Source organism: Triticum dicoccoides, chromosome 5A (assembly GCF_002162155.2).
Source record: "Triticum dicoccoides isolate Atlit2015 ecotype Zavitan chromosome 5A, WEW_v2.0, whole genome shotgun sequence".
Taxonomy (NCBI): domain Eukaryota; kingdom Viridiplantae; phylum Streptophyta; class Magnoliopsida; order Poales; family Poaceae; genus Triticum; species Triticum dicoccoides.
In genome coordinates this window covers 559,252,219-559,266,101 of record NC_041388.1, presented here as the reverse complement: position 1 = coordinate 559,266,101, position 13,883 = coordinate 559,252,219, and the positions used below count along the sequence as shown (strand labels likewise).

The 13,883-nt window shown below is 44.8% G+C and overlaps 2 protein-coding genes across 2 annotated transcripts; one reads left to right on the top strand and one right to left on the bottom strand.

Moving 5' to 3' along the window:
• The first annotated feature begins 2,129 nt into the window (after positions 1 to 2,129).
• Positions 2,130 to 4,555, top strand: LOC119297862. Its single transcript, XM_037575481.1, has 2 exons — positions 2,130 to 2,896; positions 4,296 to 4,555. Exon 1 carries the CDS (start codon positions 2,519 to 2,521, stop codon positions 2,885 to 2,887), a length of 369 nt encoding a protein of 122 aa, XP_037431378.1. The 5' UTR covers positions 2,130 to 2,518; the 3' UTR covers positions 2,888 to 2,896; positions 4,296 to 4,555.
• Positions 4,556 to 5,995: 1,440 nt separating this feature from the next.
• Positions 5,996 to 7,607, bottom strand: LOC119297860. Its single transcript, XM_037575480.1, has 4 exons — positions 7,569 to 7,607; positions 7,341 to 7,449; positions 7,066 to 7,217; positions 5,996 to 6,578 (listed from the first exon to the last, which is right to left on the bottom strand). Exons 1-4 carry the CDS (start codon positions 7,575 to 7,577, stop codon positions 6,243 to 6,245), a joined length of 606 nt encoding a protein of 201 aa, XP_037431377.1. The 5' UTR covers positions 7,578 to 7,607; the 3' UTR covers positions 5,996 to 6,242.
• Positions 7,608 to 13,883: the final 6,276 nt, after the last annotated feature.

The window sequence follows — 13,883 nt, the reverse complement described above, 5'->3', positions numbered from 1 at the left end:
ATCTCGCTGTAAGTGAGATATAGTCCTGGCACGGAGACACGGCCGAGCTTATTGAGAGACCCGCCACCGCCACACTGCCCTAGGCTAACCTTATTAGCTAGAGTATTTGTAGTTGCTACAGTGATAGGAATAGCTACAATATACAAAGGTTTTTACAGCCATGGGCCCTGTTGCCTGGGGCCTGGCTACGCCTCCACACACAGCCATGTAATTTGTGAACTCACTTTATCCAATATTGAAGCAACGCCAAACTCCAATGGTGTAACTGCCTCGTCGGTTTAGTTGTATAGTTGCGCCCGTGCTTCTCTATGGAGCAGCACTAGATTCCAAGCCCTCCTCATGAATCGGTGATGGTCAGTGAGTTGAACGAGGTTGGCTTCTGATGTAAAAAATAATCGAGATGAAACCGAGTATTGTTGTTTTCTATGGAACTTCTTTATAAATATCACAAGATTTTATAGAAAACTAATTCTAGAAGTAGTTTATTCCCATGCACATCTGGACTAAACAACCCTATATAATTTGAAGGACCTTGGCATTATTATTTCATTACTAGACAAACAATAGGAACCATGCAGTTGCATGAATAATAGCTTTAGTTGTAGCAAGTACTAACCAACCTTAGTATGTTTCTTTGTTAGACTTGTCATATGAGACCATGATATGACCTACAACTCTAAATCAGCCTCGGCGCAACGACCAATCATAATTGAGAGACAGAGAGAGTCGGTAATATTTTTTTCAAAAACAACATTGAGAAAGTAAGGCATAGCTCATAATAACCCACCTAACCAACATTGTCTTCTCTGTATTTAGGTAGATCATTGATCTCTTTGAATCTACCAACTAAGACATGCATTTCAACATGGACATGTCGCTGACCTAGAAATCAATGACTTGAGATCTCAACATGCATTTCAATCTATGAACGAGGGCACAATATTCTACCAACTAAGAAGAAATCAAAAGATAAAATGAGCAAAGCTAGAGGATTAACATACATCTCCAGTGACGAGAATAGTTCTGTAAAGCAAAAGAAAAGGAGAGCAAAGTATCAACAGACTCAACCTGATGGCACATAAGTTCACTTGTTCAAGCCTCACCCGGACCAATCTTGAAACTAATTTCTTGTTGCACAAATATGAACAGAAGGAACCAAACAAATAAAAGAATTATAGGAAATTAAGAGTCTACGACTAACACATAATCGTGATGCTGATAGCAGAATGACCATTCTTTTTAAAGAATTATACTCCCTTCTTTTCCAAATATTTGTCTTTCTAGACATTTCAAATGAACAGCAACATATGAATGTATATAGACATATTTTAGAGTGTAGATTCATTCGTTTTGTTTCGTATGTAGTCACTTGTTGAAATCTATAGAAAGACAAATATTTAGGAACGAAGGGAGTAATACCAAAATATCAAATGGAAACTTCTAACTTCTGAGAGAACAATACTTGTTTTCTCATACTGCTCAAGTAATCCTTGCCTTCTCATCTAGGAAATGAAAAGAAAGAAAGAAAAGTGAAATTTTCTGGTCATTGAAATCATTTACATTGTAAACCAACAATATAGTCTTCGTTCAACTACCTTATCTAAAATTCTTTATATATTTGAAGGTGTGTCTGGAAGACAATTAATTAAGCCTAACTGATTGATAACATTTTTTTTATCAGCTAAGTGAACTCAGGACTACACCTGTCCAAATTCACATTATTCTACCTCGGAGGCTAAACGAGATCTTTCGTGTAACACTAAGGCCTCGTTTGACAAGGGAGGTTTTGCAGCCCCGGAGTGGAGGGGGGTCTGAGAGGATTTGGTTAATCCCTCTCTTTCACCCAATCCCCTCAATTCCCCACTAATTCCTCCCTCTCATAAATCCATCTATTTGGTTAAACCTCCTACAACAGTAGCAGCATAGCAAACGTCCAGTTCCCTGGGTGTCTTGGGGTGTTTTCTGTATCACATGGATTGAGAAGGATTCGCGGAGATCGGAAAAGATTGGCCTGCTCAATCCTTACGTATCAAATGGGCTGACAAGGATTTCTGAGGATTTTGAACCTCTGCAAACCTCCTCTAGCAAACAAGGCCTAATGCACTGTCGAGACGACTATTGTACTTTCTCACCCCTTGTTAGTGATATGGAACGGGTGTGGTTCACACACCCTTTTCTTCTCACCTTGACAATCGAATAATAAGCAACCGGACACTCACACCGCCTCGCTCAGAAACTGCAGTGCCGTTCGCCCTCTCCTGCACCGCGCCGGTCGACGTCGCTCCGGCCCGCCCCCGCCTCCCTCCTCCTCCTCCTCCTTCAGCGTCGATCTTCATCCGGCCTCGCCCACCGGCGCTCCTCCCCGCCCTGTCTCGCTGTCCTTCCGCGTCCCACCACAGCATCATTCGCCCGGTCGCGCCGGGCGCCCACCAGCTGCTCGTCGAAACGCCGCAGAGGCGTTCGACCGCCTCCACGCGTCCTCGGCTGCTCTCGCCCTCGCGGCGGCGGACCGGGTCCCATGTCGCAGGCCAAGCGGTACGTGCTGCGCCTCTTCATCTCGCTCAAGTACGTGACGGCCAACGTGGTGGACCGGCAGAGCGGCCGCGTCGTGGTCACCGCCTCCACCGTCGAGAAGCCCCTCCGGGACGGCCTGGAGTGCGGCCGCGCCTGCAACGCCAAGGCGGCCGCCGCCGTCGGCGAGGTGCTCGCCATGCGCCTCCGGGTGGACGGCCTGGCCCACGAGCCCATCCACGCCGACGCCGCCAAGGAGGTCGAGAAGAAGGGCTTCAAGAACCGCACCAAGGTCTGGGCCATCCTCAACGCGCTCCGCAGCCACGGCGTCAACCTCCACGTCGATGACGACGGCGACCATAGGCGGCATGTCTGACGAGCATCAGTGCGTCTCTTGAACTCTTGACTCCGTGCCTGTCATTTGTTTACGTGTGTGCGTTGATTTGCAATTTGCAGGAGGCTAGTAAAAAAGTGCAGAAATTTTAGTGCTTTGATTGTAACATGCTGTTCAATGTTGTCTCACTATCCTAGTCTCAGCTCCCAGATAATTTGATACTCATGTTATTAAGGCTGAACCAGTGAACATCTACAGAGGAAAATGATACATTTAGTTTGATTTGCTGGAAGATCATTGCTGAATCTTAACTTTTTACTATCTAAACAGAGGAAACTCTGCAATGTTTCTGAATCACTTTTCAGTAAAAAGAAATGAAATGCAGTAACAAATGAACAAAAAGATGAAGCAGGGTCACTGCTGTAGTGGCATGGGAATTTATACCCCATATTTTGTTGTCACTTCAGGCAAGGCATCAGATGCATGAAAACCTCAAGAATGTTTAGATTTGCATACTAGCTAACAACAAGGTTTACACCGAACATGCTGTTATTATAATAGCATCTACCTCCGACTCGACGATAATGGCGAACATAGGTGGCATGTCTGACAGACAGACATCAGTGTTCTGTGCGTTCCTTCAATTATCTGCCTTTGCGCCATACTACTATGCGTTGCTTTGCAAATGTGTAAGGGGCAACAAAATAAAGTGTTAACATGCTACTTCGATGTTGCCTCATGCCACTGAACTATTCTAGTTCTCAGGTCTCAATAAAGTGTTAAGCATGAACTGTTCTAGTTCTCAGCTCTCAACTAGTTTAATACACATATTAATGTGGCTGAGCATGAACAATTGAGCATCTATAGAGGCACATGATACATGTAGTTTGCTGTGTTGCAAGGTCACAGCTGAAAATTAACTCATGTGTTCTGTCTAAATAGCCATTTCTGAACAGATGTTATCCTATCCTGCGTGGTTCCTGAATCACATTTCACTAAAATGCAGTAGCGAGATTTACACTAAAGCACGAATAAAATGCAGTGAGAAATACACCAAAGGATCAAGCAGGATCACTGCTATAGTGGCATGGAAATTTACACTTCACAGCTTGTTGGCACTTCACACGATGCATCAGGCTTCTGAATGAAAGGTTTAATTTTCATGCTAGGTAATGACATGACAAAGTCTACACGGACCATGTTGTATGGTCCAATAGCGAGACCATGAAACTGAATAGGCTCAGTCACATAATGACCTGAGTGAGTGATTCTAGTTTCTTGTACGCATCGAGCTGGCTAAGAGCACTATCTAGCAGAGCCTCTTACTATTGCTGATCACTGCCCTTTACTGTTTAAGCTCGGACCTGGCTGCAGTCAGCTCATTCTTCAGGTTCCTGATCTTCAACCTGTCCCTGGCTTTCTCGAGGTCCCTGATCTTCTACTCGATCAGGTGCAGATCATGGTGGTCAGAGTGAACTCCTAATGGTGCTAGAGCGCTGGAGAAATGTTGCGGTAATGGTGGAGCTGACGGCATCGTGTCCCTGGCTCTTGAACGGCTTCCCAGAACCAATATCATTTTCTGCAAACAAGTACTGTAGTGGTTTAGTCCGAGTTGTGGAAATACGAAGCAAGTCACTCTCTGAACTTCTAAAAACTGTAAACCAAATTCAGTGTTTGGGCCGGTAGCTTTATCTGTTCCTTTGCATGGTTCATGCGATTTTGGTGTTTGTGTTCTCATTCTGGTATTCTCATGCAATTTTACATGATCCTTCTTGCTATTCACAGTGGTTAATAAAGCACATATCAAAATTTAGAAGTGCCCTTCAATCTGAAGGTAGTAGACAAGAGGGACACATACCTGCTTATGATTCTCAGATGGTGGGGAAGGGCGGGCGATCTTGACGTCCTTCCTTATCTTCCCCTTCTACCACTGGCAGAGCTCCGCCGGGTTCACCTTTTCCACGGCTGCCATGACCCCTCCATCGGCACCTCGCACCGACATTTCGACTCCTGTCAAACTAAAAACTAGGCAAATGGATCTCCCCGAGTGTCACCGTCAATCAAAGATCTTGAATTCTGCCTTGGTGCCTGTCATCTATGTGAACAACAACAACAACAACAAAACTTTTAGTCCCAAACAAGTTGGGGTAGGCTAGAGGTGAAACCCATAAGATCTCGCAACCAGCTCATGGCTCTGGCACATGGATAGCAAGCTTCCACGCACCCCTGTCCATAGCTAGCTCTTTGGTGATACTCCAATCCTTCAGGTCTCTTTTAACGGACTCCTCCCATGTCAAATTCGGTCTACCCCGCCCTCTCTTGACATTCTCCGCATGCTTTAGCCATCCACTATGCACTGAAGCTTCTGGAGGCCTGCACTGAATATGCCCAAACCATCTCAGACGATGTTGGACAAGCTTCTCCTCAATTGGTGCTACCCCAACTCTATCTCGTATATCATCATTCCGGACTCGATCCTTCCTCGTGTAGCCACACATCCATCTCAACATACGCATCTCCGCCACACCTAACTGTTGAACATGTCGCCTTTTAGTCGGCCAACACTCCGCGCCATACAAACATTGCGGGTCGAACCGCCATCCTGTAGAACTTGCCTTTTAGCTTTTGTGGCACTCTCTTGTCACAAAGAATGCTAGAAGCTTGGCGCCACTTCATCCATCCGGCTTTGATTCGATGGTTCACATCTTCATCAATACCCCCATCCTCCTACAACATTGACCCCAAATACCGAAAGGTGTCCTTTCGAGGTACCACCTGGCCATCAAGGCTAACCTCCTCCTCCTCACACCTAGTAGTACTGAAACCGCACATCATGTACTCAGTTTTAGTTCTACTAAGCCTAAACCCTTTCGATTCTAAGGTTTGTCTCCATAACTCTAACTTCCTATTTACCCCCGTCCGACTATCATCAACTAGCACCACATCATCCGCAAAGAGCATACATCATGGGATATCTCCTTGTATATCCCTTGTGACCTCATCCATCACCAATGCAAAAAGATAAGGGCTCAAAGCTGACCCCTGATGCAGTCCTATCTTAATCGGGAAGTCATCGGTGTCGACATCACTTGTTCGAACACTTGTCTGTCACTGCTGAAATTTAAAATAGAGGTAACTCTGCAGTGTTCCTTGTTCATATTTCAGTGAATGAAATGAAATGCAGTGACAGATATACCAAAACATCCAGCAGGGTAACTGCTGTACTGGCATGAAAATCTACACCCCATGCCTTGTTGTCACTTCAGACAGCAATTCAATAACATCAGGCTTCAGAGACGCACGAAAACTCTAAGAAAGTTTTGATAACAACATGTTTACACTGGCCATTCTCATACTATAGAGCATAATGGCGAAACCATGGACTGAATAGGCTCAGTCACATGGTGATCTGAGTGAGTGACTCTAGTTTCTTGAACGCGTCGAGCTGGCTCAGGGCACTATCTAGCAGAGCCTTCTTACTGTTGCTGATCACTTCCCTTGACTGTTTCAGCTCAGACTTGGCTGCAGTCAGCTCGTTCTTCAGGTTCCTGACCTTCAGCGCATCCCTGGCCCTCTCGAGGTCCCTGATCTTCTGTTCGATCAGATCCAGGTCCTCGTGGTCACACTGAACTCCTGATGGTGCTAGAGCGCTTGAGAAATGTTGCGGTAGCGGTGGAGCTGAAGGCGTCGTGTCCCCAGTTCCTGAACTGCTTCCCAGAACCAATATCATTTTCTGCAAACAAGTAGTGGGTTTAGTCTGAGTTGTGGAGGTAATTGCGGAAACTGGAAACAGGTCACTCGCTGAACTTGTAAAATCTTTCAATTAAAATCACTGTTTGGACATGTAGATGTATCTCTTCTTTTACAACGGTTCTAGACCAATCAGTTCTCTGGTTTCTACTCCCTCCGTAAAGAAACATAAGAAACTTTAGTGATCTAAACAGTATTATATTTCTTTACAGAGGGAGTACTTTTCATGCAATTTGGTCTCTGTATCATCATTCTGGCAAGCACACAGTACAAATGTTCCTTCTTGCTATTTGCAGATGATACAAACCAAAGTACAGAACATATCAAACTTCAGAAGTAGTACATTCGTTTGGATATGACACAGAACACTGGTGGTACACATGATACTTCAATCTGAAATCTGAAAGTACTCCATCCGTAAAAAAAATATAAGAGCGTTTAGATCACTAGTAGACAAGAGGGACACATACCTGCTTAGGATTCTCTGCCGGTGGGTGAGGGCAGACGATCTTGACATCCTTCCTCGTCTTCCTCTTGAGCCACTGGCAGAGCTCGGCCGGGTTCACCTTCCCCGCCACGGCCACGACCCCAGCGTCGACGTCCCCCACCGACGTCTCAACCCCTGCCGAACCGAAAACCAAGCAAAACGGATGCCCCCGAGTGCCGCCGTCAATCAAAGGTTTTTCAGGGAAATGCAAACAAGAGGAGTCGGGCTGAAGGGTGTGCAAATGCGTCGGTACCCTACCCGTGAAGCTGCCGATGGCGGCCATGGCCTTCTCGACCTTGCCGACGCAGCCCATGCACCGGCACTGCATGTCCACCTGCAGGCTGAACCGCGCGTGCTTGGCTCCCTCCTGCCAAGAAGAGCCAGAATCCACGGACGGATCATGGATCAGAGAAGAAGAAGAAGAAAAAGAAGAAGAAGAAGGAGGAGGAGGAGGAGGAGGAGGAGGAGGTGAGATTAGGTCCTCACCGTTGCCATGGCGGGCGGGCGGGTTGAGAGCTCGTCTGGGTGGTGGGAGATTGTGTGGGGTTTGGTGGAGGTGGTGGGTGGTTTAAGTAGGCGTGTGGTCTACACGGGCGTTCACTTGCTGCTGGTAATTAACCGCCCGGATTGGATTGGATTTGACGGTGCGAAGTTCCATGCGGTGCCGTGAATCACAAAGAGCCACTCTCAACGACGGGCATTCAAGGATCGTTTTGTTTTGTTTGTTAACCCCTTCCCTTGTGTTCATATTAGTCAGTCAGTGGTGTGTAATCGTCAAAGCGTATGCTTTGGAGAAGACAAATGGTGTTTTTATTCTCATTCTTCACTGGTTTCCCCCTCTTGACTTTTGCATGGTCTTGGTCCAACTAATGAATCAATAGCTGGTGCTAAAAAAATTGAATGAATAGTCTTTAAAAAAACATGGATGGCTTTATTACTCAAGAATGTTGTGAGGAATACAGTACAACTTAGGCTAGTCATAGTGGGGAGTAACATGCATGACACTAGTCTTTGTTACTACCTTTATAGTGCAAAGTAACATACAAGTAGTATCATAGATGGTAGCATTTATTATATTATAGACTCATTTTGCTTTGGGTTGCGTTATGTTACAGTAATATATTATGTTACTCCAAACACCTCTCTTCTCATTAATTATATGCCACATAAGCAAACTTGTCTTGAAATGCGCTATGTTACTTGCTAAGTTACTCCCACTATGACCAGCCTTAGGAAAAAGCCAAACATGGCGACCAAATGAAAAGCTAAGCGTGTATCTAGCGAGGCTATGTGCCTTGATATTCGAAACTCTACATTCAAAAACAAAACAACAAGACCTTAAATCCAAGGACATTAACTTGATCTCCTTGATGATATGAGCATGTTTTCCTCCACTGCCTTCAGAGATGTTCGAAACAACTTCCTTGCGATCGAATGCAATGACCCCATGTGTCTGCAAAAAGATCTGCAGCCAGCGCCACTGCCTCCGGACAACTTAAAGCTTCAAGGTGCTGGGTTGGATAATCCACCAAGGGCTATCGCCGAAGACCCCAAGTATGAACCGAACCATTGTTGTCTGCAGATGACACCCACCGCACCATGTCTGGAGGATTGGTAGTTGTCCCGTCAACCTTGTTTTTGCAATGGCCCTGCGGTGGAGTTCATCGCTGCTCGCTTGTCTCAGCTTGTGCACGCCCTTGCCTACTCGGCAGATATATCTCCGTGATGAAACGATCGACAAAACAATGCGTACTCGACGAGCTCTGAAAATCATGCTCGTGAATCGTGTTTCGTCTAGCGTGCCAATAGCCCATAGCGTGACAAGTACCTTGAGGCTGGTTGTAATGGGGAGTATTATATAGTAGTATTATGCATATGATACTACCTTCCCAATGTATAGTATCATATATTAGTATCATGTAGTACTCTATTTATTGTCATGCATGACACAAAGTAGCATTGCATTTATTATGTTGTCAGTCCAAAGCCCCTCCAGCACCTTTAGTACCGGGTCGTATCACGAACCGGTACTAAAGGTCGTCCTACATAGACCCTTCGTCCACCCGAGTTCGCTCTGTTCTTTCCTTTTCCCCTTTCCTCTCTATTCTTTTCCCTCTTCCTCTCAAGCTCATCACACATTGCCCAAAATTTGTCAAGATTTGAAGGCCCCCATCCATTCAAATGATCACAAAGGTTAGCAACTTTGTCCTTTCATCTCTCATTGCTAGATTAGCTCGTGCAATGCTTTATATAGTGATTGATTTTTGAGTTTAGTAATTTGGGAGGAATTATATATATGTGCTAGTATTTGATTTATATGCAATTTGAGGTCAAAAGTAACACTTAGTTTGCATATGTAGGTGTTGTTTACTTAGTACCTTCTAAATCTCCGTCGTAACCACCGTCGATCGCTCGCAACGTCCCGTCGCTGGCACCACCTTGTGGTGAGCCTCTTGTTCATGAAGTTTTATATAAAAAATTGATGTTTGTGTGATTTGGATATATAGTTACTCGTATAATTATCTTACTCATACGTTGTTTGTTATACATAGTGCCATGGTTTTGATATCCGTCCCTGCCGGCCCTCATCCGGGTTATGATTCGAATGTGGTATATTATCTTTAAAACTAATTATTGCATTTCGTGTTTATGACAAATTATGCCCATCAAATTGACATAGATATTTGTATGTAGGAGGTAGTTGAACCGGAAATTCCAACCGGCCCTATTGTCGAGAGGTTAAATTTAGTTGAAAGAGAAAACGAGGATTTGAAGGAAAATTGAAAAGAATTGAGGGGGAGAAGATGGAATTGGAGTTGCATGTTGCCGATGTCGTCGATGATCACAAGATTAAGATGGAGAAAATGCGCTTGAAGATTAGAAAGATTAGAAAATATGTCATTCATAGTGAGGCTTGGTATCATTATGCTGTTGGATCAATTGTTACCTTAGTTGCGATCTTGATCGCATTTGTTGTTGCATTTAAATTCTTTAGTTAGAGAGTTATTTGTTTGTTGCATTTAAGTGTTGTATGATCTTTATGTATGAACTTTATGTATTGTATTAATTTGGTGTTTTCGGTGCTGTGTATTGAAGATGAGCCGGCAATGGATGTACGATGACCGATGCTCTCCCGAATTCATTAATGGCGTGCGTACTTTTCTGCTTGCGGCTGAGGCAAACAAGCGGGTGGATGGTTTTATGCCTTGTCCATGTGTTGGTTGTAAGAATGGTCACAATTACTCTACGTCAAGAACCATTCACATCCACCTGTTTGAGTCCGGTTTCATGCCCCACTATAATGTTTGGACCAAGCATGAAGAAAGAGGGGTTATGATGGAAGACAATGAAGAAGAAGAGGACGACGACAGCTATCCTGGCCATGGGTTCCCTGAATACGATGATACAACAATGAGGAAAGAAGCTGAGCCGGTAATGCGGGAAGAAGCTGAGCCGGCAATGCGGGAAGAAGCTGAAGAAGAGGCATCAGATGAGCCCGTTGATGATCTAGGTCGGGCCATTGCCGATGCAAAGAGAAACTGCGCAAGTGATTTGGAGAAGAAGAAGTTGCAGCGCATGTTAGAGGATCACAAAAAATTGTTGTACCCGAATTGCGTAGGTGACAAGAAAAAGCTGGGCACCACACTGGAATTGCTACAATGGAAGGCAGAGAATGGTGTATCTGACATGGGATTTGAAAAGTTGCTGTTAATGATAAAGAATATGCTTCCAAAGGACAACGAATTGCCCGAGAGTACGTACGAAGCAAAGAAGGATGTCTGCCCTCTAGGGTTAGAGGTGCAGAAGATACATGCATGCCCTAATGATTGCATCCTCTACCGCGGTGAGTACAAGGATTTGAACGCTTGCCCAGTATGCGGTGCATTGCGCTATAAGATCAGCCGCGATGACCCTGGTGATGTCGAGAGCGAGCGCCCCAGGAAGAAGATTCCTGCCAAGGTGATGTGGTATGCTCCTATAATACCACGGTTGAAACGTTTGTTCCAAAACAAAGAGCATGTCAAGGCGATGCGATGGCACAGAGAAGACCATAAGAAATACGGAAAGTTGAGAGTACCCGCTGACGGGTCGCAGTGGAGAAAAATCGAAAGAAAGTACGGAAAGAAGTTTGCAGATGACGCAAGGAACATATGATTTGGTCTAAGCGCAGATGGCATTAATCCTTTTGGGGAGCAGAGCAGCAACCATAGCACCTGGCCTGTGACTCTATGTTTGTATAACCTTCCTCTTTGGTTGTGCATAAAGCGGAAGTTCATTATGATGCCAGTGCTCATCCAAGGCCCTAAGCAACCCGGCAACGACATTGATGTGTACCTAAGGCCATTAGTTGAAGAACTCTTACAACTGTGGAATGGAACAGGTGTACGTGCGTGGGATGAGCACATGGGGGAAGAATTTGACCTAAAGGTGTTGCTGTTCGTGACCATCAATGATTGGCCTGCTCTCAGTAACCTTTCAGGACAGACAAACAAGGGATACCGCACATGCACGCACTGTTTGGACGATACCGACAATATATATTTGGCTAATTGTAAGAAGAATGTGTACCTGGGACATCGTCGATTTCTTCCGAGCAGGCATCCCGTAAGAAAGAAAGGCAAGCATTTCAACGGTGAGGCGGATCACCGGATGAAGCCTCGCCACCGTACTGGTGCTGATGTACATGATATGGTCAAGGATTTGAAGGTGGTCTTTGGAAAGGGTTCCGGTGGACAACCTGTTCCGAATGACGCTGACGGACGCGCACCCATGTGGAAGAAGAAATCTATATTTTGGGACCTGCCCTATTGGAAAGACCTAGAGGTCCGCTCCGCAATCAATGTGATGCACGTGACGAAGAATCTTTGTGTGACCCTGCTTGGCTTCTTGGGCGTGTATGGGAAGACAAAAGATACACCTGAGGCACGGGAGGACCAGCAACGTATGCACGGAAAAGACGGCATACATCAGGGTCATGCAAGCTACGCTCTTACCAAAGAAGAGAAGGAAATCTTCTTTGAATGCCTGCTCAGTATTAAGGTACCGTCTGGCTTCTCGTCGAATATAAAGGGAATAATAAACATGGCAGTGAAAAAGTTCCAGAACCTAAAGTCTCATGACTGCCACGTGATTATGACGCAACTGCTTCCGGTTGCACTGAGGGGGCTTCTACCGAAAAACGTTCGATTAGCCATTGTGAAGCTATGTGCATTCCTCAATGCAATCTCTCAGAAGGTAATCGATCCAGAAATCATACCAAGGTTAGAGAATGATTTGGTGCAATGTCTTGTCAGTTTCGAGTTGGTGTTCCCACCATCCTTCTTCAACATCATGACGCACGTCCTAGTTCACCTATGTGAAGAGATTAACGTTTTGGGTCCTGTATTTCTACACAATATGTTCCCCTTTGAGAGGTTCATGGGAGTCTTAAAAAAATATATTCATAACCGTGCTAGGCCAGAAGGAAGCATCTCCAAGGGCCATGAAAACGAGGAGGTCATTGAGTTTTGTATTGACTTTATTCTTAACCTTAAACCGATTGGTGTTCCTAAATCGCGGCATAAGGGCAGACTGGATGGAAAAGGCATGCTAGGAGGGGAACAAATAATATGTATGGACGGACATTCTCTCACTGAAGCACACTACACAGTTCTACAGAATTCCACCTTGGTGGCTCCGTATATGGATGAACACAAGAATTTGCTACGCTCCAAACACCCGGAGTTGTCTGATGACTGAATTACACATGAACAAACCAGAAATTTCGCCAGCTGGTTGCAGACACGTACCACGCATGATGCCTCTATTGAAGATGACATGTACTTGCTGTCCCAGTTACCATCTTCGAATATAATGACTTTCAAAGGGTACGAGATAAATGGTAATACATTTTACATGATTGCCCAAGATAAGAAAAGCACCAATCAAAACAGTGGTGTCCGTTTTGATGCAGAAACCAAGACAGGAAAGGAAACATATTATGGTTATATACAGGACATATGGGAACTTGACTATCGACGTGGTTTGAAGGTCCCTTTGTTTCGGTGCAAATGGGTCAATATAACACGAGGCGGGGTAACGGAAGACCCGCAGTACGGAATGACAACAGTGGATCTCAACAATCTTGCGTATGCAGACAAACCATTCGTCCTACCTAATGATGTGGCACAGGTTTTCTATATGAAGGACATGTCTATCAAGCCGAGAAAAAGAAAATATAAGGAAGCGAATGCATCGTACGATGAGCCAATGTGGCACATAGTTCTTTCTGAGAAGAGAAACATCATGGGAGTGGATGACAAGACAGACATGTAAGGAGATTATGAAAAGTTTGATGAAATTGCTCCATTCACAGTGAATATTGACCCGAGCATCCAGTTAAAATGATGAAGATTTTTCATGGCTACGGCGCAAAGGGACACACGCGAAGAAAAAGTTTCACACCCAAAGATCTGAGATGTGATCGGCTTCACTATCATCACTTTCTTCTATGTTTCACACCCAGGAGGGAATCTCTGTAATAGTTAGGGTAGCTAGTTATGTGTTTTGGCATTTGAAACGCGAAGAAATTTTATGTGCAAGCAAATTCTTTCATGCATTTACTGATTTTTTCAGCTAAATGACCCTGAAATTGAAAAGCATTTCAACTGAACTCGGAAAAGGTTGAAAGTTGGCATGGTATCATAATTTCACCCATATAGCATGTGCAAAAAAGTAGGGAGGGTTACCGCAAAAACTGAATGCACTTCGTGTACAAAATGGACAATCTCTTTCGAAGTATCAGGGTTTCGGACGAAAACT

Excerpts from the sequence above, each read along its gene's own strand:
- LOC119297862 (XM_037575481.1), top strand. The coding sequence starts at position 2,519 with ATGTCGCAGGCCAAGCGGTACGTGCTGCGCCTCTTCATCTCGCTCAAG.
- LOC119297860 (XM_037575480.1), bottom strand. Across the intron at positions 7,218-7,340 it reads CGCCATCGGCAGCTTCACGG|GGGTTGAGACGTCGGTGGGG; the intron begins GTAGGGTACCGA and ends TCGGTTCGGCAG. Across the intron at positions 6,579-7,065 it reads CGGCAGAGAATCCTAAGCAG|AAAATGATATTGGTTCTGGG; the intron begins GTATGTGTCCCT and ends ACTTGTTTGCAG.